The 27,537-nt window shown below is 45.7% G+C and overlaps 1 protein-coding gene across 2 annotated transcripts in view; it reads left to right on the top strand.

The window, feature by feature from the left end:
* The window catches only part of DNAH5 (dynein axonemal heavy chain 5), a 598,099-nt gene that overhangs the window by 443,508 nt on the left and 127,054 nt on the right, over window positions 1-27,537 (top strand). For both annotated transcript variants that reach the window (XM_033929843.1, XM_033929844.1), the window contains exon 62: window positions 23,788-23,923. In XM_033929843.1, coding sequence (XP_033785734.1) covers window positions 23,788-23,923 — 136 coding nt within the window. The remainder of the gene's footprint in view (window positions 1-23,787; window positions 23,924-27,537) is intronic.

Raw genomic sequence — 27,537 nt, 5'->3', positions numbered from 1 at the left:
AGTACTGAGAGCTGCTGGGAGGGGAGCGGAGGGGAGGAAGTTACTGTCAGAGGCTCTCGCTGGCCCTGCACAGACCAGCAGGAATTTTGCGCACCGATGTTGCTGGCTCTGCGTGGACTGACAGGAATTTTCTGTAGACTGACACTGGTCCGTGGACCGGCAGTTGAAGAACACTGATCTAGAAGATATTCTGTCTCATTCAGACATAACATCAAACAGTATTACAATCAGCTTTCTTCATCTTCTAGACCTCCTATTCAGTGACCTTATGCAAGACAACAAAGGACACAGATATTACAACCTCGATCTCAGTCCAAACAGCAGTCCTCCTTTTGACTCCTTTCTAGACAGCATTGCCAACATTTCCCTGCTTCTTCTTCCCAATCATCCCATTGGAGGCAGATTAATCTATTTCCATCATATTAATCTATTTCCATCAATGCTGGACTATTATAACCAAAATGTGCACCAAAGCAACAATATTAAAGTCCCACTAAGTATCAATTTGCCACCTGAGTTGAGAAATTTCAACACACAAGTTCCTCAGAATGCCACACTAGATATTTGTGTGGTAGCCGTCCTCATAGGAACTCTTAAGTGTGTGAGTTTGTTATAACAACAGATCAGTAGGTGCTTCAAGTTGACACTCAGAGTTACGCTTTATGCTTGATTAAAAAAAACTGCCAAACCACCCATCAAAAGAATCTCCTTTCAACTCCCTCTCTCCTGATACCAAAAAATCCTGGAGGTCTTCAGCCAATTCTAGACCTCCAGGGTCTGAATAAATACTTGCTGAAGGAGAAGTTTCAATGGTCTATCTGGGAATCCTTCTTCCTCTACTCGAAAAAGGCGATTGGCTTTGCTCTCTGAATTTGAAAGAGGCCTACATTCACACATCCATCTTACCTGCTCACAGAAAGTATCTTCACTTTCACATTGGATCTTGGCATTTTCAATACAAAGTCTTGCCTACGGACTGGCTTCAGCCTCTTGTGTCTTCACAAAATGCCTACTGGTAGTGGCAACAGCCCTTCACAGATGGTGGTTTCAGGTATTTCCCTACTTAGATGACTGGTCGATCAAGGCTTCATCATCTCAAACAGCTCAGCATGCCCTCAATTCAACAATTCACTTCCTGGAGCTGCTTAGGTTTGCTGTCAACTACCAAAAGTCACATTTGCACCCTTCTCAGACACTGGAATTCATAGAGGTTTTCCTGGATAGTACTCAGGGTCGAGCTTTATTGCCGAAGAAGAGAGTGGACAATCTCATTCACTTGTGTCAAACAGTCTCCTCCCTTTGACACACTTTATTTTCATATGGCATCCATAGTACATATCACGACTTTGGCACTTCTTCACCTCAGAGTTCCACAATTCCCCAGAGATCCCATGCCCCTTGTTTGTTTAAGTAGAACATGGCAACTTGATTGTCTGTGTGGACAAGGCCTACCTGGTGGAGGAGAAGATCCTGGAATGTTTTGAGAACATTGCCTATTGCTCAAATTTTTAGAAGATTAATATGGAGTGTTTGTGGTGAGACCATACAACTTGAGTGTGAAGCACCCCATCCTAATATCAAAGCATCTGTAGTTAGAAGGTTGTGATGGCAAGGGTGGCTGGAAGGGATTTATCGCCAGGATAGGTCAGGACAGAAAGGAGGAGGAATAGCCCTATACATAAAAGAAAACATACAATCGACAAGAATGGACAAAGCAGAGACAACTAACAGGCTGGAATCACTATGGGTTAAAATACCGAGAAGGAAAGGGCTTGAAATAAAGATGGGCCTATACTATCGTCCACCCGGGCAAACCGGAGATATCAATGAAGAAATGGAAGCCGAGATGAAACGCGAATGCAAAAGCGGTCACACGGTTATTATGGGAGACTTCGACTACCCCGGGATTGACTGGAGTCTTGGAAGCTCAAAATGCGCTAGGGAGACAGAATTCCTGGAGGCTATACAAGATTGCATCATGGAGCAGCTTGTTAGAGAACCGACGAGAGGAAATGCCATTCTGGATCTAATCCTTAATTGGTTAAGGGGACCTGCAAAGGAAGTAGAAGTAGTGGGACCGTTGGAAAACAGCGATCACAGCATGATCAAGTTCAAGGTTGAGGTAGGAATACCGAAAGGAAAGAGAACCATAGCGACAACTTTTAATTTCAGGAAAGGAAACTACGAAGCAATGAGGGAAATGGTAAGGAAGAAACTTAAGAACACTTTCAAAAAATGGCAGACAGTAGAACATGCCTAGTCTTTTAACAAGGACACAGTGAGCGAGGCGCAAAATCTGTATATCCCCAGATTCAGAAAGGGGTGCAAAAAGAGTCGAACAAAAGACCCGGCGTGGATAACAAAAATAGTGAAGGAAGCGATAGGCAATAAGAAAAATTCATTTAGGAACTGGAAAAAGAACAAAACTGAGGGGAACTGGAAAGAGCACAGGAAGTATCAAAAAGAATGTCACCGTGTGGTTTGAAAAGCCAAAAGAGAGTATGAAGAGAAGCTAGCCAGGGAAGCACGAAATTTCAAACCATTCTTTAGATATGTTAAAGGGAAGCAGCCAGCTAGGGAGGAGGTGGGATGGCTGGATGACGGAAAAAGGAAAGGAGTGGTGAAGGAGGAGAAAGAAGTTGCGGAAAGACTAAACACGTTCTTTTTGTCTGTATTTACAAACGAAGACACAACCAACATACCGGAACCTGAGCAATTCTTCAATGGAGATCAATTAATATCCATGGAAGTAAGCTTTTAAGATGTGCGCAGGCAGATAGAAAAACTAAAAACTGACAAATCCCCGGGTCCGGATGGAATCCATCCAAGGGTTCTGAAGGAATTAAAGGAGGAGATAGCGGAACTACTTCGGCAAATTTGCAACCTATCCCTGAAAACAGGCGTGATCCCGGAGGATTGGAAATAGCCAACGTTACGCCCATTTTTAAAAAGGGATCAAGAGGTGATCCGGGAAACTACAGACCGGTGAGTCTGACCTCGGTTCCAGGGAAAATGGCGGAAGCACTGATAAAAGAAAGCATCGATGAACATTTTGAAAGAACCAAACTTCTGATAACCAGCCAACATAGTTTTTGCAAGGGGAGATCATGCCTAATTAACTTATTGCACTTTTTTGAAGGAATTAACAAATGAATGGACAAAGGAGACTCCATAGACATCATTTACCTAGATTTCCAAAAAGCCTTCGACAAGGTGCCTCATGAAAGTCTACTCCGGAAACTGAAGAACCATGGGTTAGAAGGAGACGTACATAGATGGATCAGAAAGTGGTTGGCAGGTAGGAAACAGAGGGTAGGGGTGAAGGGCCACTACTCGGACTGGAGGAGATTCACGAGTTGTGTTCCGCAGGGCTCGGTGCTCGGGCCGCTGCTATTTCATATAATCATAAATGATCTAGAAACAGGGACGAAGTGTGAGTTAATAAAATTTGCGGATGACACCAAATTATTCAGTGGAACTCGGACTAAAGAGGACTGCGAAGAATTGCAAAGAGACTTGAACAAACTAGAAGAATGGGCAACGAGATGGCAGATGAAGTTCAACGTTGAGAAATGTAAAGTATTAAATGTGGGAAGCAGAAACCCGAGGTACAACTATACGATGGGAGGGATGTCATTGAATGAGAGTACCCAAGAAAGGGACTTAGGGGTAATGGTGGACATGACAATGAAGCCGACGACACAGTGCACGGCGGCCGCTAAGAGAGCGAATAGAATGCTAGGTATAATCAAGAAGGGTATTACAACCAGAACGAAAGAAGTTATCCTGCCGTTGTATCGGGCGATAGTGCGTCCGCATCTGGAGTACTGCGTTCAATATTGGTTGCCATACCTTAAGAAGGATATGGCGTTACTCGAAAGGGTTCAGAGGAGAGCAACGCATCTGATAAAGGGGATGGAAAACCTTTCATACGCTGAGAGATTGGAGAAACTGGGTTTCTTTTCCCTGGCGAATAGGAGACTTAGAGGGGATATGATAGAGACATACAAGATCATGAAGGGCATAGAGAGAGTAGAGAGGGAGAGATTCTTCAAACTTTCAAAAAATAAAAGAACAAGAGGGCACTCGGAAAAATTGAAAGGGGACAGATTCAAAACAAATGCCAGGAAGTTCTTTTTTACCCAACGCGTGGTGAACACCTGGAATGCGCTTCCAGAGGATGTAATAGGGCAGAGAACGGTACTGGGGTTTAAGAAAGGATTGAACAATTTCCAGCTGTTAAAAGGGATAGAGGGGTATAGATAGAGGATTACTGCACAGGTCCTGGACCTGTTGGGCTGACGCATGAACGGACTGCTGGGCACGATGGACCTCAGGTCTGACCCAGCGGAGGCATTGCTTATGTTCTTATGAGTGAGATTATGAGGAATCATCCACCATTGGAGAGAGTGACGGAGGTCCAAGGTGACTTGGACTGTAGCTGACAGATGTTCTGTGGCTTGAGACCATTGGGTCAACAGGATCCATTATGGAAAGCAATGGAAGTAAGGAGTAAGCAGGACAGATATGAGACATCTGGGTTTTGAAAGCAATGGAAGTAAAACCTGGATGTCTTAATCCGGCCTCCTTTTTCTGGAGCCATATGGTAGTCCTAACTGTCCCTGGACGTCGTGTATTTGGACTTCAGTAAGGCTTTTGATAGTATCCCACACCGTAGGTTACTGAACAAGATGAGTTTGTTGGGACTAGGAGCAGTGGCGTACCTAGGGTATGTGGCACCCGGGGCCCATCATTTTTTGACACCCCCCCATGTAAAAAAATATTTTTTGTATTTACCATGAAACGGAATAAATGGTCAGAATAGAAACAGGCAGTGAAAATTTTCTTATATTCCAAACATAACATAACATAAATTATGTCTGAATTGTCATGACATCAGAAGTACATATGGAGTAGTTGCAGGTGACGCTTGGGACAGTTCTGATTGTGTTAGTTCGGTTTTATGTGTTTTTTGAATAGAAGGGTTTTTATTTCTTTTTGAAGGTTTTGCAGTCTGTGGTCGATGTCAATTGGTTGTAGAGTTGGGGGTCGAGTGTTGCAGCTCGAATGGCTAGGAGGTTGTCGAAAAGTTTTTTTCTTTTGACGTTTTTGGTTGGAGAGTGTGTGAATGGAGCTTGAGTTCTCCTATATCTGTTTGAAGTGGATTGAATTATTTAGCTGAAGAAATTAGTTACACCCTCATCCCACAAACATTAATTCTCTTCCATTTTTGTTCCCATTATAAAAAACACTGATAAGTTCCCAGAAAAAAAATACATTAAAATAAAAAGTGAAGAGAGGAAGTGACGTCATCGGGAGCGATGGTGGCTTAAAATCGTAGCTCCTCCGAATCACGCTAAACTTTTAGCTTTAAGTTAGCGGTACGAGGCTAGTATTGTTCACTTTTTGCATAAATTGGAGTGGAAAACTAGCGGGCTGCAGATGGCTACAAAAAAAGGGCGAGCTGATTTGAAATCTTATGCTTACCAGCCATCGGATAACTCTGAGGCCTGTGAGACCGATGAACCACAACGCGGTAAGGGCGTTGCCCAGCTGAGTACCGAGTCTGATGCTCGATCGGCCACCTGTGGGGAAATGCGTGCATGGATGGCAGATTTAAAATCTACAATGCTTTCTATCCAAAGCACTTTGCAATCGGAGGTGGCTAAGATTGGGCAGTCAGTGCAAGATATGGGGGCTCGGCTGCAGGAGTTTGAAGAACGCGTTATTGACCACGATACGGATCTAGTGGCCCTGCAAACGCGGTGCGCTCATTTGGAACGCAGACAGGAAGATTTTCAACTTCGCCTAGAAGATGGTGAGAATCGCAGCCGACGAAGTAATGTGCGAGCTAGAGGGGTTCCTGAATCATTGGCTGCATCGGAGTTACAGGCTCATTTGTTGGAAATCTGCAAGCGCTTTCTTCAGGCAGCTGACCCAGAGGCTCCTATACCTGTGATCGAGTTTGAAAGAGTGCATCGGGCTCTGGGTCCCCGGGTAGGTGATCGGCCCCGGGATGTGGTAGCCTGTTTTACGCGCTATCCAGTTAAAGATCAAGTTCTTCAAGCCGCTCGAAAAGTGGGACATATAACATGGGAAAATTCTAAAGTGGAATTATTTGCGGATTTGTCCGCAATTACTTTACAAAAGCGTCGAGATTTCCGGGAGATTACTCGCTGCTTACAATCCCATGCTATCAGTTATCGATGGCTTTTTCCTTTTGGACTTTCCTTTCAAGTGGCTTCTCAACAGCATAAAGTTACTTTAGTGGAGGAAGCTGCTGCTATATTACGTGAAGCTCAACTTTATGCACCCTTGGAAGAGCTGGCTACATCATCTGGAACTGGTGCTTCATCGCAGCGCTGGAAACGGGTCCCTACTAGTAGCAAGCGACTGCAGCGGAGATCTGGCCTGGAGCAGACTTCGGCCTCTGGGCTTACCTGAATTTTTAAGCTGCTTTGTTTGATTCTTGGTTGAATGCTGTGCGATTCTTGATAGCTCTTGTTTATTATTAGAATATATGATCTCTTCTTGTACTATTTATCATATGATTGGTGTGATTTGGGGTATGTTGGGATGTCACTTTCTCTTTTAGCCCACCATAAGGAGGGCCTTTGGTTAGGTTGGGGATGGGAGGGGAGGGAGGTGGGGGGGGGGGAATGGGGAAGGGGTTTTTTCTTTTCTGCTGCTGGTTTTTAATGTGGGGTTTGTTATTCTGGATTGTGAAGGGTTGTTTGTGGGAGTATGGTTGCGTGTGGGTATGTTGGAATGAATGGCTCCTGAAGGTATTAGTTTCTTTACTTTAAATGTACGGGGTCTGAATGTACCTCGAAAGAGGCAATTGCTTTTTAAAGAGGCTGATAGGTTGAAGGCTGGGGTGGGTTTCTTTCAGGAGACTCATCTTAAGCCTCAATATGAATCGCTTTTGAAACATCCTCGTTATCCCCATATATATTTTGCTTCAAATGAGGAGGGGTCTAAAAAACATGGAGTAGGGATTCTTTTTGCTAAGCACCTTGATCCTCAGATTAAACAGGTGGTACGAGACCCGATGGGTCGTTATTTGATATTGAAAGTTGAATTGCAGCAGGTGCTATATACTTTTTGTAATATTTATGCTCCTAATTCTGAGCAAAAAGATTTTTTGGTATCTTTAGACCAAGTGTTGCGAGGGGTTGTAGAGGGTTCTTTATTAGTAGGGGGGGATTTTAATTTGACCTACGATGTGGGATTGGATAATTCATCACAGTCGATTCATTCTGGAAAATCTGATAGAAAGCAATTGCACTCTTTCTTTATGTCCTGGGATTTGATTGATCCTTGGAGACATCTATATCCTACTACCAAAGATTATACTTACTTTTCAACAGTACATGATTCATATTCTCGTATTGATTTTTGGGGCATTGATAAGGCTTTACTTTCCCAGGTGTCAGATGTTGGAATTGCTCAGCGTGTGTGGTCAGATCATGCTGCGGTACACTTTGTTTTACATCCTCATATGGCTTCCTTTGGGCGGCGGTTCTGGCGATTTTGTGATAGCCTATTGGCGGATCCTATCATAGTGTCCCGAATAGAGCAGAATTTGAAGGATTATATTCAGTTTAATACTAGTGATGAGATTTCTCCCTTGATATTTTGGGAAGGTATGAAGGCAGTTTTACGTGGTCATATTATTTCTATTGGAGTACATCGACGGCGAGAACGTGGGCGAAAACAGGAAGCTTTACGCCAACAATTGCATTATTTAGAACAAAAGCATAAGCGGGATCTTTCTCCTATTTTGCTGATGCGTCTAGATAAGGTGCGAAAAGATCTACAGATGATGCAATTGGATGAATTATCAGACCAATTACAGTCGGTCCAACAAAAACATTTTGAATATGGTAATCGGGCGAGCCGTCAGTTGGCTTATAAGTTGAAGGCTCAAAAATTGAGGAATGTGATTACTAAGGTGACAGCCTCTGATGGTTCAGCCTGTTATACGCCGGAATCTATTGCAGGTGCTTTCCTTTCATTTTATCAACATCTTTATACTCCTGAACAAGATGTGTCTCAAGTTTATATTGATAATTATTTGGCTCAGACACAGCTTCCTGAATTGACATCTGAAGAAGCAGAGTGTTTGTCAGCCCCTATTTCGGAAGTTGAAACTCAGTGGGCAATTTCCACTTTGGCTTATGGGAAAGCACCTGGGTTAGATGGCTTTACGAATAGATTTTATAAATGTTTTAGACATTTGCTTGTGGGCCCTCTTACTCGGGCCTTTAATAGTCTAGAACTGGGTATGGAGTTGCCTTATTCATGGAGATTGGCGGGTATAACACTTATTTTGAAACCGGGAAAAAATTCTATGCTTTGTGGATCATATCGTCCAATTTCGTTGTTAGACACTGATTATAAAATCTTCACAAAAATTCTGGCTCGTAGGTTGCAAAGTTATATGACTTATTTAGTACAGGATGACCAAGCGGGTTTTATTGCGGGGAGACAAACATTTGATAATATTCGTAGATTGCTTCATTTGATTTGGTTTGTACAACGTGAAAAGATGCCAGCATTGCTGTTGAGTGTTGACGCTGAAAAAGCCTTTGATAGGGTGTCGTGGCCATTTTTGTTGAGCACTCTATCAGCTATGGGAATTAGAGGACAGTTTTTTATGTGGATTCAGATTCTATATACTAAGCCTTTAGCAGCACTCCGGATTAATGGGGGGTATACAGATTCATTTCAGTTAGCCAGAGGAACAAGACAAGGCTGTGCACTTTCGCCACTACTTTTTGCGCTGGTGATGGAGCCTTTCGCTTCTCATGTTCGAGCCCAGCAGTCTATTCATGGCATGGTTTGTAATGGACTTTCCACAAAGTTGTTGATGTTTGCTGATGATGTTATTTTTACAGTAACTGATCCTTGTGTTACTCTCCCGGGTATTATTGGTGAATTGTCTGCCTATGGCGCTGTATCCGGATTTCGGACCAACATGGATAAGTCTGAGATATTAAATTTGTCAGTACATCCAGGGGATTGTGCTTTTTTGAAGGCTACTTATTCTTTTAAATGGGCATCTAAATTTATACGTTATTTAGGGGTCAATGTGCCAGCGCGGCTTTGCTCTTTGTTTGAAGTTAATTATCCAGCGATTTTGCAATCTCTTTGGGTTGATTTGGATAGATGGGAGAATGTTTCTTTATCTTGGTTTGGTCGCATACAAAGTGTAAAGATGATGGTATTGCCGAAGCTACTTTATCTTTTTCAGGCTTTACCAATTCCTTTGTCTGCTGCTTTTTTTCGTGGGGTGGCAAGAAAAATTTTTAAATACATTTGGAAGAGTCGACCCCCACGGGTACCTAGGAATGTGTTGTATCAACTTCGCTCTCAGGGGGGTATGGCTGTACCCTGTTTGCGGCGTTATTATGAGGCAGCTCAATTGAAGTCTTTTTTGAGTTGGTGTAAGGATAGATCAAAAAGCTGGGTTCGAGGGGAAAAAATTTTGGGATCGGAAGAGCTTTGTCGGGTGATCCCTTGGTTAAAAGTGGAAGAGGCTCGACAAATGTTTAAGGGGGCTAACCCTTTTTTGCATCATACGTTTGTGATGTGGATTCGGCTGCGAAATAGGTTTTTCCCTTCTCGATTGTATTTTCGTAGTACCCCGTTGTGGGTTGCGTGGGGTTTTGCACCAGGAAGATCTGATTGTCGTTTTCGGGTTTGGGCTCAAATGGGTCTTATGGATTTGGGAGATTTTGTGGAAGATGGACGATTATTATCATTTTTGGAATTGAGGGAAGCTTATGATTTGCCGCCGACTGATCATTTTCGCTATCTTCAAGCAATAGATTTTATTAGTCGCAGGGCTATTGATGATATTTGTTTGGAGGAAACCACCCTGGAGTGGGCGATTATGGGTAGTAGTGGTAAGGGGTGTATTACTAGATTCTATAAAGCTCTTATTCAACAACAGGCTCCCCCGGTAAAATATCTATCTCTTTGGGAGGGACTTTTACGCCCAGTGCCGCCGATTATTAAATGGGAGCGGGTGTTTAGTCGCCTGCTTCGAGTTTCTATAGCCAGCTCTTTGGTGGAAAATGGATATAAGATGCTTTATCAATGGTACCTTACACCCCAGCGTCTTCATCTCATGTATCCTCAAGTATCTAATTTGTGTTGGAGACGCTGTGGTTATTTGGGTACCTTTCTTCACATCTGGTGGGATTGTCCGAAGGTAATCCCATATTGGGATATGGTTTTTGAACTGTTGTCTGATATTTTACATACCACGATTTCTCGAGCTATGGGTAGTGCTCTTTTACATCTACCTTTGGTTCCATTGTCTTCTAATACACATAAATTGGCTTGTTATATCTTTACTGCTGCTCGTCTTTTATTAGCGGCATATTGGAAACAGGCCTTTCCCCCAGGTCGACTTCATTTATTACGAAAAATAGATTTTATTTTTCGTATGTCTAAATTGACGGCATTGACGAAATCTCGTCTTACACCCTTCTTCAAGGTGTGGAATCCTTATATTAGGTGGTGTGAATGTCCTTCATGATCTGAGTGTTTAGCTACATTTTTGTAACCCTATGTGAAAGTTGATTTTGGGGTGGGTTAGGGGGGAGGGTTTATTTTGACCTATGTGATTTTCTTTTTTGCATTGTACTGAAGATTATAGTACAACTTTATCTTTTCACTAATTTGGGGGAAAGGGGTTGGAGAGAATGTGTCATTGTAGATATCTGTTTGCTAAACCTCTGTGTTTTTTGTTATGTATATTTGAAAACTTTATCAATAAACAAATTTATCCAAAAAAAAAAAATAAAAAGTGAAAACAAAGGCCCCTACAGATGAGAACATAACATAAGAATAGCCTAACTGGGTCAGACCAATGGTCCATCATGCCCAGTAGCCCATTCTCATGGTAGCCAATCCAGGACACTAATACCTGGTCAAAACCCAAAGAGTAGCAATATTCCATGCTATCGATCCAGGGCAAGCAGACACTTCCCCCATGTCTTAATAACAGATTATGGACTTTTCCTCCAGGAATTTGTCCAAATCTTTCTTAACCAGCTACACTATCTGCTTTTACCATAACTTCTGGCCACTTTATTTTTAAGTTTAGATCTTTCCTTTCAAACAGAGACCTTGCTAGATGTCAAATACAGCACAAGGTAACTTCACATGGACTTAGCTGTGCAGGAAATGTGAATCTCCTCATACACCCACCATATAGTGCAAAAATGTGCAAAGGTCTGTTTTTTTCTTTCGATCACTACATAGCCTAATGCCACACAAGCAGCGCTGTTACAAACATATTCTGTAGGTCAATGCTAAGGATAACAAAGTTTCCTTCCTTGGACCAGAAGGAGATACTGATAAACCACTGGAAGAGATCCCAAAACAACACCCAAAGACCCACTCAGTGTGTGAACCAGTTGAGTGGAGTGGACTAACTGGGGGGTGGAAATGGGCCCGGAGTTTGCTCAGCAGAATTTCCCAGACCCCTCTTCCTCTCAACACATTGACACGCTGCCACCACCACCACTAGGAACACCTCACTGGGTAGGCCAGCTATGCTATAAACTTTATAAAACACATTATTATATTTTCTTATAAAGCACATATTTTAAGTGAACTCTCTGACATCCTCAGCCTTTCCATTCACAAAAATAGAAGGAAGAAAAGTTCCCATTTCCTGCTGTCTCATGTCCCCGGCCTATACAATATTTTTTTTCTGCAGACCCTTCAAAAGTCTGACCAAATCCTCGTTTCACTTGCATTATAAAGTGCTGAGGATGCCATCTCTCCCCAATCCCAGGAAAAAAATTTCGATTCGATTCAGCCTATTGAATTGGTTTTTCAATTCGATTTTCCTGCCCAGTTGGGTGATTTTTTTCAAAACTCCTGGTGGGTTTTATAGCTTTTTCACTCCCTTTGGCTTCTCCTAACCACACTGGCGCTGTGGTGTAAATAAAATAAAGAAACAAAAAGGACTTTTCCTCTCTCTGTTAAATCCTAGCTCACGTTTGCAGTCTAACACCAGCTCTGGCAGGATACACATTTCAAATCTGACATATTATAATCACAAAACAGAAAATAAAATTAATTTTTCTACCTTTTGTTGTCTGGTTATATTTCAAATCTTGTTGGTCCAAGGCTCTGGTTTTCTTCTGATAACTTGCTTGCCAGGGTCTCCTTCTTTCTTCTTTCTGCATGCTAACCATCCATCTGCCAACTCTGTCCTCCCTTTCCATTTCCCTTCCCTCCCCAGGAAGTCTGGTATCTTTCCTTTTTTTCATCTCCCTCCACAGATCCACCTTTTATTAACTACCCTTTCATCCGGCATCTCTCCCTCCTTCCCCACCACCTCAGAGTCCACCATCTCCCCCCTTTCTTTTCCCAATTACCCTCCTATCCAGTATCTCTATCCCTCCACACCATCCCTTGTGTCCAATTTCTCTCCCTTTCTGTTCCTTCCCTCCCTAAATCACATGGTCCATCATCTCTCTCCCTCTCCTCTATTTTCAGACCCATTATTTCTTCCTCCCCCCCAAAGTTTGGCATATGCACGTCTCTTTGAACCCCCCCTTCCCTTCGTGTACTTCTAAACCAGGGTCTCCCCAAAGGCATGTCCCCCCTTAAAGGTCTTCCTGTCCCCCCTTGAAGGCCTGCACCCCCCTTGAAGGCCTGTCCCACCCCCTTGTAGGCCTGTCCCCCCCCTTGAAAGCCTGTCCCCCCCCTTGTAGGCCTGTCCCCCCACTTGAAGGCCTGCCTGCCTGTCCCCCCTTGAAGGCCTGTCCCCCCCTTGAAGGTCTGCACCCCCCCGAAGGCCTGTCCCCCCCTTTGAAGGCCTGTCCCCCCTTGAAAGCCTGTCCCACCCCCTTGTAGGCCTGTCCCCCCTTGTAGGCCTGCCTGCCTGTCCCCCCCTTGAAGGCCTGCACCCCCTTGAAGGTCTGCACCCCCCCCCGAAGGCCTGCACCCCCCCAAAGGTCTGCACCCCCGAAGGCCTGTCCCCCCTCCCTTGAAGGCCTGCACCCCCTTGAAGGTCTGCACTCCCCGAAGGCCTTCACCCCCCGAAGGCCTGCACCCTCCTTGAAGGCCTGTCCCACCCCCTTTTAGGCCTGTCCCCCTCTTGTAGGCCTGTCCCCCCCTTGAATGCCTGCCTGCCTGTCCCCCCCTTGAAGGCCTGCACCCCCCCGAAGTCCTGCACCCCCCCTCGAAGGCCTGCACCCCCCAAAGGCCTGTCCCCCCCTTGAAGGCCTGTCCCACCCCCTTGTAGGCCTGTCCCACCCCCTTGTAGACCTGTCCCCCTTGAAGGCCTGCCTGCCCCCCCTTGAAGGCCTGCCTGCCCCCCCCCTTGAAGGCCTGTCCCTCCCCCTTGAAGGTCTGCACACACCCCCGAAGGCCTGTCCCCCCCCTTGAAGGCCTGCCTGTCCCCCCCTTGAAGGCCTGTCCCCCCTTGAAGGCCTGCCTGCCTGCCTGCCCGCCCGCCCGCCCCACCCCGAAGGACCGCTTGCCCCCCTGGCCTCCCCGCACCACCTATGAAGCAGCACTACCTATGCTCCCGGCTTTGCCGTTCAGTCCCCCCCCCCACCACCCCCGAAGGACCGCTCGCCCCACTGACCTTCCTGCACCACCTATGAAGCAACCGCAGCAGGATCGCGACATCAGCGATCCCTGTGCTGCTTAGGCGCTGCTTCCTGCGTCGCGGTCCCGCCCCTCCTCTGATGTCAGAGGAGGGGCGGGACCACGGCGCAGGAAGCAGCGCCCAAGCAGCTCAGGGATCGCTGACGTCGCGATCCTGCTGCGGGCTGCTTCACAGGTGGTGCAGGAAGGTCAGTGGGGCGAGCGGTCCTTCGGGGGTGGGGGGACTGAACGGCAAGGCCGGGAGCACCCCCTCAGGGCTGGCACCCAGGGCGGACCGCCCCTCCCGCTCCCCCCTTGGTACGCCACTGACTAGGAGAAACATTGACTGCATGGGTTAAGACTGGCTCAGTAGCAGACTTCAAAGGATGATGGTAAATGGTACTCCCTTCGAAACATCAGAAGTGACCAGCGGAGTGCTGCAGGGCTCGGTCTTGGGTCCAGTCCTATTTAATATCTTTGTATGGGACTTGCCTAAGGGACTTAAAGGTAAAACTGCATTATTTGCCGATGACGCTAAACTGTGCAATGTAGTGGGCAAGGGCACCGTGCCCGACACTATGATGCAGGATCTACTTTTACTGGAATAATGGTCCACAACTTGGCAACTGAGTTTTAATGCCAAAAAGTGTAAGGTTATGCACCTTGGCAGTGGAAACCCATGCAGAACTTACACCCTGAATGGTGAGACCTTAACAAGAACTGTGGCAGAACACAGTGGCGTACCTAGGGTATGTGGCACCCGGGGCCCATCATTTTTTGACACCCCCCCCCCCATGTAAAAAAATTTTTTTTTTTTTTTTTTTTGCAATAACCATGAAATGGAATAAATGGTAAGAATAGAAACAGGCAGTGAAAATTTTCTTTTATTGAACCTCATATATGTAACCATTATTCCAAACATAACATAACATAAATTATGTCTAAATTGTCATGACATTAGAAGTACATATGGAGTAGTTGCAGGTGATGCTTGGGACAGTTCTGATTGTGTTAGTTCGGTTTTATGTGTTTTTTGAATAGAAGGGTTTTTATTTCTTTTTGAAGGTTTTGCAGTCTGTGGTTGATATCAATTGGTTGTAGAGTTGGGGGTCGAGTGTTGCAGCTCGAATGGCTAGGAGGTTGTCGAACAGTTTTTTTATTTTGACGTTTTTGGTTGGAGGGTGTGTGAATGGTGCACAAGTTCTCCTATGTCTGTTTGAAGTGGATTGAATTATTTAGCTGAAGAAATTAGTTACCCCCCATTCCACACACATTAATTCTCTTCCATTTTTGTTCCCATTATAAAAAACACTGATAAGTTCCCAGAAAAAAAATACATTAAAATAAGAAGTGAAAACAAAGGCCCCTACAGATGAGAACATAACATAAGAATAGCCTAACTGGGTCAGACCAATGGTCCATCATGCCCAGTAGCCCATTCTCATGGTAGCCAATCCAGGACACTAATACCTGGTCAAAACCCAAAGAGTAGCAACATTCCATGCTACCGATCCAGGGCAAGCAGACACTTCCCCCATGTCTTAATAACAGATTATGGACTTTTCCTCCAGGAATTTGTCCAAATCTTTCTTAAAACCAGCTACACTATCTGCTTTTACCATAACTTCTGGCCACTTCATTTTTAAGTTTAGATCTTTCCTTTCAAACAGAGACCTTGCTAGATGTCAAATACAGCACAAGGTAACTTCACATGGACTTAGCTGTGCAGGAAATGTGAATCTCCTCATACACCCACCATATAGTGCAAAAATGTGCAAAGGTCTGTTTTTTTCTTTCGATCACTACATAGCCTAATGCCACACAAGCAGCGCTGTTACAAACATATTCTGTAGGTCAATGCTAAGGATAACAAAGTTTCCTTCCTTGGACCAGAAGGAGATAAACCACTGGAAGAGATCCCAAAACAACACCCAAAGACCCACTCAGTGTGTGAATCAGTTGAGTGGAGTGGACTAACTGGGGGGTGGAAATGGGCCCGGAGTTTGCTCAGCAGAATTTCCCAGACCACCTCTTCCTCTCAACACATTGACACGCTGCCACCATCACCACTAGGAACACCTCACTGGGTAGGCCAGCTATGCTATAAACTTTATAAAACACATTATTATATTTTCTTATAAAGCACATATTTTAACTGACCTCTCTGACATCCTCAGCCTTTCCATTCACAAAAATAGAAGGAAGAAAAGTTCCCATTTCCTGCTGTCTCATGTCCCCGGCCTATACAATATTTTTTTTCTGCAGACCCTTCAAAAGTCTGACCAAATCCTCGTTTCACTTGCATTATAAAGTACTGAGGATGCCATCTCTCCCCAATCCCAGGTCCTAAAGTCTAAGACAGTAGCGCAAACTAATGCTGCCAGATACAGGAAAAAAAAATTTTGATTCGATTCAGCCCTATTGAATTGGTTTTTCAATTCGATTTTCCTGCCCAGTTGGGTGATTTTTTTCAAAACTCCTGGTGGGTTTTATAGCTTTTTCACCCCCTTTGGCTTCTCCTAACCACACTGGCGCTGTGGTGTAAATAAAATAAAGAAACAAAAAGGACTTTTCCTCTTTCTGTTAAATCCTAGCTCACGTTTGCAGTCCAACACCAGCTCTGGCAGGATACACATTTCAAATCTGACATGTTATAATCACAAAACAGAAAATAAAATTAATTTTTCTACCTTTTGTTGTCTGGTTATATTTCAAATCTTGTTGGTCCAAGGCTCTGGTTTTCTTCTGATAACTTGCTTGCCAGGGTCTCCTTCTTTCTGCATGCTAACCATCCATCTGCCAACTCTGTCCTCCCTTTCCATTTCCCTTCCCTTCCCAGGAAGTCTGGTATCTTTCCTTTTTTTCATCTCCCTCCACAGATCCACCTTTTCTTAAATACCCTTTCATCCGGCATCTCTCCCTCCTTCCCCACCATCCCAGAGTCCACCATCTCTCCGTTTCTTTTCCTAATTACCCTCCTATCCAGTATCTCTATCCCTCCTCCACACCATCCCTTGTGTCCAATTTCTCTCCCTTTCTGTTCCTTCCCTCCCTAAATCCCATGGTCCATCATCTCTCTCCCTCTCCTCTATTTTCAGACCCATTATTTCTTCCCCCCCCAAAGTTTGGCATATGCATGTCTCTTTGAACACCCCCTTCCCTCCGTGTACTTCTAAATCATGGTCCCCCCCCAAAGGCTTGTCCCCCCTTAAAGGTCTGCCTGTCCCACCTTGAAGGCCTGCACCCCCCTTGAAGGCCTGTCCATTCCCCTTGTAGGCCTGTCCCCCCCTTGAAGGCCTGCCTGCCTGTCCCCCCCTTGAAGGTCTGCACCCCCCCGAAGGCCTGCACCCCCCCGAAGGCCTGTCCCCCACTTGAAGGCCTGTCCCACCCCCTTGTAGCTTCTCCCCTCCCCTTGTAGGCCTGTCCCCCCTTGAAGGCCTGCCTGCCTGCCTTTCCCCCCTTGAAGGCCTGTCCCCCCTTGAAGGCCTGCACCCCCTTGAAGGCCTGCACCACCCCCCTCGAAGGCCTGCACTCCCTTGAAGGTCTGCACCCCCCCCCGAAGGCCTGTCCCCCACTTGAAGGCTTGTCCCACCCCCTTGTAGCTTCTCCCCCCCTTGTAGGCCTGTCCCCCCCTTGAAGGACTGCACCCCCCCCCCGAAGGCCTGCACTCCCTTGAAGGTCTGCACCCCCCCGAAGGCCTCCCCCCCCCTTTGAAGGCCTGTCCCCCCCCTTGTAGGCCTGTCCCCCCCTTGTAGGCCTGTCCCCCCCCTTGTAGGCCTGTCCCCCCCTTGAAGGCCTGCCTGCCTTTCCCCCCTTGAAGGCCTGTTCCCCCCCTTGAAGGCCTGCACCCCCTTGAAGGTCTGCACCCCCCCGAAGGCCTGCACCCCCCTGAAGGCCTGCCTGCCCCCCTTGAAGGCCTGCACCCCTTGAAGGTCTGCACCCCCCCCCCGAAGGCCTGTCCCCCCTTGAAGGCCTGCCTGCCTGCCTGTCACCCCCCTCCCCCTTGAAAGCCTGCTTGCCTGCCCGCCCGCCCCACCCTGAAGGCCTGATGCCCCGACCCACCCCGAAGGACCGCTCGCCCCCCTGGCCTCCCCGCACCACCTATGAAGCAGCCGCAGCAGGATCGCGAAGTCAGCGTCAGCGATCCTTGCACTGCTTCCTGCGCCACGGTCCCGCCCCTCCTCTGACGCCAGAGGAGGGGCGGGATCGCGGCGCAGGAAGCAGCGCAGGGATGCTGACGCTGACTTCGCGATCCTGCTGCGGGCTGCTTCACAGGTGGTGCATGAAGGTCAGTGGGGCGAGCGGTCCTTCGGGGGTGGCGGGGGACTGAACGGCAAGGCCGGGAACACCCCCTTAGGGCTGGTACCCGGGGCGGCCCGCCCCCCCCCCCCCCCCCCCCTAGGTACGCCACTGGCAGAACAGGACCTAGGAGTAATAATTAGTGAAGATATGAAGACTGCCAATCAGGTGTAGAAAGCTTTATCTAAGGCTAGACAAATGCTGGGTTGCATCCGAAGAAGTTTTGTCAGCCTGAAGTTGTAATGCCACTGTACAGGTCCATGGTGAGACCTCATCTGGAATATTGTGTTCAATTTTGGAGGTCACATTCTCAAAAGGATGTGCTGAGAATGGAGTCGGTTCAGCAAATGGCCACTAGGATGGTCTCAGGACTCAAGGATCTCCCATATGAAGACTGTCTAGGTAAGTTGCAGCTATACTCTCTCGAGGAACGCAGAGAGAGGGGAGACATGATAGAGACGTTCAAATATGTTACTGGCCTTATTGAGGTGGAAGAAGTTATCTTTTTCCTTACAGGACCTAAGGCAACAAGAGGGCATCCGTTAAAAATCAAGGGTGGGAGATTTCACGGTGAAAGGGTGGTTGATCATTGGAATGATCTTCCACTTCAGGTAGTTGAGGCCAGCAACGTGCTCAATTTTAAGAAAAAATGGGATAAATATGTGGGTTCACTTCGAGGAAGTGCTTAGGGGGGAGGGTTCTTCGAGTGGGCAGACATATTGGGCTGATGGCCCTTTTCTGCCGTCATATTCAATGTTTCTATGAATTCAAGAAAGCGAGGGACAGGAGAAGAGGAGATTGTAGATGCTGTAGAAAGGCAGAATGAATGGGCCATTCGGCCTTTATCTGCCATCATGTTTCTATAAAATTTTCATCCCATTTGCTTTGGGAATTGGGGGACTAGTTTTCAATGCTATTCTTGTGCTGTAGGATGTGCTCCCTTGCCTCTAGTGCAAGAGTTTTGAACATCAGGCCATCTTTCTCTTTCTTTCTCTTGTAGCTCTCTCTGTTTCATGATGCTCCCTTTTGCTTAGATCAGGCAGGTCAGGAAACATGTAATGCTTGGACCATACCTTCTATTTCTTCCAGGGTGTGAGCACTTAGCAGCTTCACCAACTCATGCGTAGAGGGAGGGGAGGGGTTGGAAGAGACAAGATATCTTCCTGAAATTTTATACTTCTCTTCAAAAGCTAAGACTTCAATTCTATTGGGATGCGTTCTTTGAATAGTTAAGCCCTTGTTGAGATTTGATTAGCATCTTTCGGGAGCCAGGGCCCAGAATATTCTTCATGTAATTGCCTAGAAAGAATATTTTGGCAGCCTGCTACAGTTAGGTTTGTGGAGAAATCAGCTGGATGGTGAAGAATTAGTTCTGCACTGCATTAGCTATGTTCTGGAGTTTTTAGCTGACTCTCATAATGCTTGCTAAATAGTAATAATGAATGCACTGAACCAAAACAGCACACTGTTCAATCACAGTAAAATTAAAAAATGCCCTGGCTTTACAATCATTTTTGCTTTAGTGGTTGGAGGTGCAGGTTATACTTCTAACCAATTTTTTTAAATTATTATTGGGAGGCTTTGTAGACCAGTTCAGGACACCCTAGCCAGAGACCCTCAAATCTAATATCCTTGAACGGGAGTGATTGTGTCTTAGAACCTCATAGCCAGAACAGCTCTACCCCAGCACGCATAGTAAATGGAACTCCATAATCTCATATTTGTGTTGTTATCTGTTTTGGATAGATTGTAACCTCTGTTGTGAAGGGGCTTTCTTTTACATGTATGGGTACAGAACTATGTACAGTATGTCTAGTAATGCTATAGAAATGATTACTAGTAGAAAAAGTAATTAGGGGTGGGCAACAATTAAAACGTTTAATCAATGTGAGTGATTGTTGTGATTTGAGCACGGTTGACTGTGGATTGGTTGTGTCTGGCTGGGGGGTTTCATATTAACTAAAATGTCAATTGTGATAGGCATCTAACCAAGGGTTTATTGTTCTCTGTCTTATTGTTAGCATGTTCTACCTCTTGCTGCGATACTTGATTATTTTGCACTGATTCTATTTGATTCCCTTTTGGTTGTATGTTCCTTTTTGCAATTGCTAATAAATATAATTGAAACCTCCCTAAAAAAAGTTTAATCAAAATTAATCATGGTATTACAAATTGTAATTGCATGATTAATCACAATTAATCATGCCATAAATTTGCTATTGACTCTTCCATTGATCACTATCACTCTCCCTCTCTTGCACCCCGGGTCAACATTTCTCTCTCTTTCCTCCCTCATATTGTCTACCTGTTCTTTCTTCCTCACCTTCCTCTCTGCCCAGCATTGTTCTTCCTCCATCACACCTTCCCTCACTCCCATTGTCCACCGACCAGTTCACTCTCTTCCTTAATAAACTTCAGCTTTCATAGGGTCATTAGCAGCAGCAGAAGCCTGGCTGGGGGTTGATTGGCCTTTATCTGCCATCATGTTTCTATGAAATAAATACCATACAAAAGGCAATTCTATAAACTGGGGCTCCCTTAACAGGGTTCCCTCGTCCACGACAACAAATCCCATATGCTGCTTGCAGCTGATCCCAATGCCTTTCTTTTGGTGAAATAGAAAGGTGCATCAGTGAGGGAGGTGAGACGAAGCAGAGGGGTTGCTTCCAATCATGGCTGTAGACAGTACTGCCGGTGACCCTTTCAAAAGTTAGGCCTGTTAATGTACTGTAAACGCACAGAGGTTGGTGGAAGGCTAAATATTTTATTTGCATTAAAAAATTCAATCTTTGTTAAAAATATAAAAATGCTAATCACATTATTAATGCATTAACCTTCTAGATTCTCTAATTGTTGCCAAAGTCGATGGCCACCTTAAAAGTGGCCACCGATTGCATTTCGATTACATAACAGCGCCTGTTAGAGAATCACACCAGGGCCTGCCATCAACTGATCGTGGCAGGGGAATCCTCGATCAGCTGAGCCAGCAGGATTGGCATAAGGCCTTAGGCCCCACCCAGTGCATCTCATTTTGAAGAGGCAGCCCTATTGACAGGAGGGAGTAGGCATCGATGTTTCATAGAAAGGGGGGGCAGATGTTGGGAGGGAGGCTAGAATGTGTGTGGGGGTGGAGGGGGTGTGTGGGCTGTCAGGTTCTGCTGTTTCGGGGAGTCCTGCCAGCTCAGCTGATCGGGGATTCCCGCTGTCGCAATCAGCTGAACCAACAAACTGTGCACTTTTTTTGTGAACCTCTGGCAAAAATAGGTGTTGGAAATGGTAGGCCAGGGTTTTCCGGGCCTAGATTTCTGGCACCTATCTTTGTGTGAATTATGACTATGAAGGCACTTTAGATTGCCTAGCTCCACTTCCGGCATTGCCCATGCCTACTTTGGTTTTCGGAGGCCTATGATTCCAGCGCCTTTTATTTAGGCACTGGTAGGCGCTTTATTCTTACAGTTTTTTGCCCTTTTAAACCGTGTTTCTCAGTTTACTTAGTTGCAGGTAGGGTGCCTACCAGGGCCTAAGTGTCAGTGTAATTTATAGAATATCCCTCTAAATGCCCAACTCTAGGGGGAGAGTGTGGCGCAGTGATTAAAGCTACAGCCTCCGCACCCTGAGGTTGTGGGTTCAAACCCACACTGCTCCTTGTGACCCTGGGCAAGTCACTTAATACCCCCATTGCCCCAGGTACATTACATAGATTGTGAGCTCACTGGGACAAACAGGAAAATGCTTGAGAACCTCAATAAATTCATATAAACCGTTCTGAGCTCCCATGGGAGAACAGTATTGAAAATTGAATAAATAAATAGTAATAGGTGTAGTAGTACACCAAAGCCTCCAGTTGCTTATCTAACCTACTACCTCACTTACCTACTTATGTATCCCAGACTTGGGGTTCTGAGGAACTCAGGTCTATGGGTGACATTATTTAAAAATTCATTAACTCTTCCTAGAACTAAATGGAAGCTAAAGAGAAGTCTGTAGTAAAAAAACATTTAGGCCCGGATTCTGTATAGGATGGCCATCCCGTGCGTCCTATACAGAATGGGGCCTACGCCCACCCAAACTAAACCCGATTCTGTAACAGACGTCCATGTTGCAGACGCCGGTTACAAAATCGGATTACTTTAGACGCGGCCGCTATACTTAATCGCGGCAAGGGATCTCCCTACTGTGATTAGTATAGCGGCCGTGGCTATGGCCGCCAGTCTCCCCTCTCCCCCCCCCCGATGATTGCGGCAGGAGGGTGCCCAACCCCTCCTGCTCACTGAACCCACTATCGCTGGCAGGAAGGTGCTCAAGCCTTCCTGCCAGTAGACCCCCCACCACCACCCCACCTCACTCCCGACCATTGAGGCAGGAAGGTGCCCAACCCCTCCTGCTCACAGAACTCCACGATCGCTGGCAGGAAGGTGTTCGACCCTTCCTGCCGGTAGGCCCTGCCCCCCACGAAGATTGCTGGCAGGAGGGTACCAACCCCTCTGCCAGCCTCCCCCAAGACCCTCCCCATCAAAACGCCCAACCCCCCTCCCCGGACTCCCCCAATGAAATCCCCCACCCCGGAACCCTCACTTGGGCTTACCCGCAAGTTGCCGGTCCTCGCACCTTCCGGCCACCAGGCCTACCTCTGTCCAAATGAGGCGAGCCCGACTCTCCCCTGCCCAACCCAACGGATCCTAGGGCCGGATTGGCCCAGGCACCTAAGGCCCCTCCCGCATACGAGAGGGGGGTTGGGGGCATGTTGATGGGGGGTCTTTGGGGAGGGGTCTGGCAGGAGGGATCCTCCTGCCCGTGATCTTCATGGGGCGGGGCTTACCGGCAGGAAGGATTGAGCACCTTCATGCCAGCAATCGTGGGGTTCTGTGGGCAGGTGAGGTTGAGCACCCTCCTGCCATGATCGTCGTGGGTGTGGTGGTGGGGGGGTCTACTGGCAGGAAGGGTTGAGCACCTTCCTGCCAGCGATCGTGGGTTCTGTGGGCAGGAGGGGTTGGGCACTCTCCTGCCACAATCATCGGGGGGGGGGGGGAGGGGAGACTGGCGTCCATAGCCACAGCCGCCATACTAATCACAGCAGGGAGATCCTTTGCCATGATTAGGACGCCTACAGCTGCCTACAATTGGGACGCACTTTACAGAATCGGGGCCTTAGGGTCTCCTTTGCAAAGCCCTGGTAGTGATACTGCTACAGTAAATGCACCGAAGCCCATAGGAACTGAATGGGCTTTAGTGCATTGTGGCAGTATTGCTACCGTGGCTTTCTAAAAGGGACCTTAGTGCTACAAGTGAAATAAATACAGTAAATCTATGTGTAGGTGATTTCCATGTATTAGCAAAAAAGGGCACTAAAATTAACACATTTTTAGCAAACATTTTTGGTAAACTGAAATCCTATCTACATCAGAAGTTTTAGTGCACCAAAAATGTGCAGGTAAAGTGGTAATAATATGGGGAGCTAGGCTTAGTGTACCATACTACATTCATATTTAAAGACTGCATGCACAATCAGATTTAACTTTTTGCTTTGTGGTATGTTGATAATAGGCTGCAATTTTGCTTGCGGTATGAGATATTAGATAGTAAAACCTGTAAGTAATTTAAATATCATGCTATTGCATTATTTCATGTATCACAGGGCAGCACTGTGATTATCTTGCTATCATTTAAATATACTTGCTCATAAGGTTTTTTTTGTGCAATGTCTGCAGTTTGGTGTAACAGATGTCAACTGCTTACAGTAACAGTAGTGTCAGAGGAGATTTGTATCATTAATTACATCATTAACCTATGGCTCTTCTTCCTCTGCTCTGTTGTACAGATTAAATAAAAATTGTTTTTTGGTTTTCTTTTTCATGATTCATTTAGACACTGCTGGAAGATGCAGATCGCTGCAGACACAAAATGCAGACAGCTTCCAGTCTGATCAGTGGACTGGCTGGGGAAAAAGAAAGGTGGACAGAACAAAGTAAAGAATTTGCTGCACAGACCAAAAGACTAGTGGGTAGGTATGGTCAAACATTGACATCAAACGTCTGATATGTACTAAGTTAGTTTGAGAAAAGAATATCGCATCCCCCTCCTTTTCCTCCTTCCCCCTAGGGTTGCTTGCTTTTTCCTCCTGTCAGTTTAAATATTGTTTCAGGGGTAAATGGGTAATGAAAATATGATGGTTACACAAAATGAAAACAGCAAACGAAAAAGCTCTTTGAAGCATTGTTTAAACTAGAAGCTGAAACCTCTCAAGCTTGCTCCTCCTGGTCTTTGAAAAACTGTCTCAGATATAAAAGAGCTGATTTACGGGTCTGTTTAAAAGTTGCATTAACATGCATTAAACATATTAATATCTATATTGCATTTTTTAATCCCCAACAAATCTGGCACAGTGTTCAGAAGAATAATGAGCTACTTTGTATGCAATATAACACACTAATGTGCAAAAAGGTCAATATAGCTTGTGTTAACACTCTTACTGTCCTTGGTCCCTGAAAATCAACTTAAAGAGGCTGCATTGTTTTCAAAAATGATACCTTCTGTCCCTCTTTCTGACACCAAAGTAAAAAGACTTGGTAACCCTGTAGACCCCTCCCAACCCACTGCATGATAGGGCCCTCGTTTACTTGAAGGGCCTTAACTTCCTTGTGGGCCAAAGAGCAGTGGGCAAGTCATGACCCAAGTGTGCAAAACATGCTAACCCTATTAGTCCTACCTCCCATCCAAGAAAGCCTTGTCCCTTTCCTAAAAAAAATTGTGGTTTTTGATCCAGGATTTTATAAACCCAAACTCACAGAAAAATGTAGATTCCAGTAGGTGGCAGCAGTGACCCCCCCCCCCCTTTGCCTGCACTAGTACTCCCATTTAGAAATGGTGACTCGACCACTAGCAGCTTGAGGTGAGATGCTGCCCTTTTATAAATTGGTGGTTCAAGGGAAAGAGCTAATGGGCATTATTACTGCTCTCTAAGGATTTCAGGAATTTGGAGGTGAGTTGGGTTTCAAGGGCAGAAGCTTTGAATGCTTTTAGAAAGGATAGGACTGGGCACACAGGAGACAGGACGCCTGTTGGGGGGCTTTAGGGATTAGCGTGCTTTTCCACAGACAGGTTCTTCAGTTAGGTGGACATCTAGCCCACTAGGAATTTGTTCTCTCTGAGTGAGAGCCTTCCAACAGAATTGTTGCCAGTGGAGGGTGCTGTTTCACAATCACATTTTCAATTGTGAGAGACAGACAAGCTCTGCAGGTCTCCAGTGAACCTGTCTGTCCCTAGTGATTGAAAATACAATATTGAAGCACCGTCCCCAACTGGTAGCAATGCAGTTGGAAGACTCCCCCTCAGCTTAGAGGGGAATACAGGTTCATTGAGCCATCAGATCTTTTTGTTTTGTCTCAGGAGGGGATAAAGAGCTTTTTATTTTTCCAGAAGATGGCCCCTTTAAAAGATGTTGGGACCAGGATGGGGGTACCACTATCGTACATTACTTTGGCTAGGTGTATGTGATTTTTCTTGACCTCTGAAACACAGCAAAATTTAACAAACCACGGTACTGAGGTACTGCAGGTTAGTAAAACATGCACTATTTTTTTTTTGGGGGGGGAGGGAAGGGGGAAGTTACAAAGGAGCCTTTAATTAAGCTGCGGGAAAAGTGGTTTTAGCACACCCTTTTACTGGTTTTCCCTGCATGCTATTTTTCAGTAGCCGTAAAGTAGACAATTTTCTAATTCTTGTATTAATGACTGTGTACTAATGTTGCCATTACTGCTACTACTTCACCTACATATCATTTCTATAGTGCTGCTAGATGTATGCACAACCATTGAAATAAATTAACATGTGAGCACTTACTGTTACCCATTTTGTAGGGGTAAAGGCTCACATGTTGTGATTTGATTAAATGATTTTATATACCGCATTAAACACAAATTTAAGGCAGTTTACAGTAAAAACAAAAGCATGATAAAAAAATGAAATTAAATCCAACCCACCAATTACTCATTTAAAAAATTCTGAAAGGAATTCAATTAAGAATCATCAAATGTATTTTGAAACATCCACATTTTCAAGGGCTCACGTAATCCTGCGCTAACCAGTTAGCGCACGGTAATGTAGCTGAGCTAATTGATTGGCATAGGAATGCTGCCTAACACATTCTCCAAAAGAAAACAAAACATTTTTCTAGTGCATGTATTAAGCCACATTCGTAGCTGTATACCCACACGTGCTATTCAAGATCGATGTTCGTCATCTATCATGAGATAGATGGCAGAGAAGGTGTCCCATGAAATTACTAGAATAGTTAGTAAATCATTGGGAGAGGGAATCTTCCCCAAACATTGTAAATAATCTAATGTAAGACCAGCCCTGGGTCTGGGCTAAGGGTTTGGAAGGCTGCCAAGCAAGGTAAAAGTCTCACTGCCCACTGTTCTTGTGGCCAACCAGCTACAGTGGTTACCCTCTCAAATGCACTGAGAAATTTATCCAGGGCATCATTAGGTGTTATCTTACAAAAGTTCAGCATAGATAAAGAATTGGATCCTACCGCTAGCTGAGGCACAGGATTCTGCACTGGTACACCGGCGGGACTCGTAGATGGTCCTTGTAGTAGTTGAGTTAGCACCTTTGTGTGCTCGCCCATCACCATCAAGAGCTCATCATGTTGCCGCCTAACGTGCTCCTGGCTCCGATACCACAAGTCTTGGTTGGACTTTAGGACTTCTCAGAGATCCTCGCCTTGCTTCTGCCTCTCGCCTGCAAGGAATGCCAACAGCTGCTGCTGATCCACCTGAAACTCAAACAAAACCAAAAAAGGAAATCCAAGAGTAGTACTTTAGGCCAGACTGCCTCCCTTCCTAAGAAAGAATCCCTTAGGCCCCATGAACAGTACTTCCTGTATCCTTATCAGCCCCTTAGTTTGGGTACTCCTACAAGAGGTACTGGTGAGTCTGTGCCTTGTACTGCCCAAGTGTCTGGAACGCAGAGCCTCTGGTCTGGTCATTGTAGTCCACCTTCTGGATCAGGTCCCTCGGTCCTCTCCGGCCTCCAGTAGTAGAGACGATATGGTCCCGCTGGTTCCGGCTTCAGGTTCCTCGCTGTGACTGCTTCTGGCTGCTTGTCTGGTCGCACTCCAAGTTGTACTTGTCCTTCTTGGATATCCACAGACAAAAAGAGTCCAAAACAGTAACTTGAACCAAACAAAAAAAAACACCCTTTTTTTTCTGCTCCAATTTCTCAAAATCATCAGAAGGGGGCGCCAAATCCCACTCCTGATATCACTTTTTGCACAGCTGGGGCCAGGCCCCTGAGGCGGGTACCCTCGCTGAGCGCAATGTACAGTCTTGGCATGCTCTCAAAAGGTGAAGGCCCTGCTTGGGTGATAGTCTTTACACCAGCAAAGTTCAAAACAGCAATAAGGCCACAGTTCAGCCACTGGTAAAATAAAGTAGATCTTTATTTAGTACTCAGCAACTTACAAAGCATTAAACTAAGCAAAAGATTATGCCAGTTCAATTGCCCAGCTTTCTTAACTTCATATAAGCCAGGTTACAACTGTCTCTCCTTACAGGTGATAACAAACTTATCCAATAAAACCAAAATCAAAACAGTTCACCTGTTCCTGGGGAT

The sequence above is a fragment of the Geotrypetes seraphini genome, chromosome 2, assembly GCF_902459505.1.
Source record: "Geotrypetes seraphini chromosome 2, aGeoSer1.1, whole genome shotgun sequence".
NCBI lineage: Eukaryota > Metazoa > Chordata > Amphibia > Gymnophiona > Dermophiidae > Geotrypetes > Geotrypetes seraphini.
Note: the sequence above shows the minus strand (reverse complement) of the source record. Positions and strands in the feature narration are given on the sequence as shown.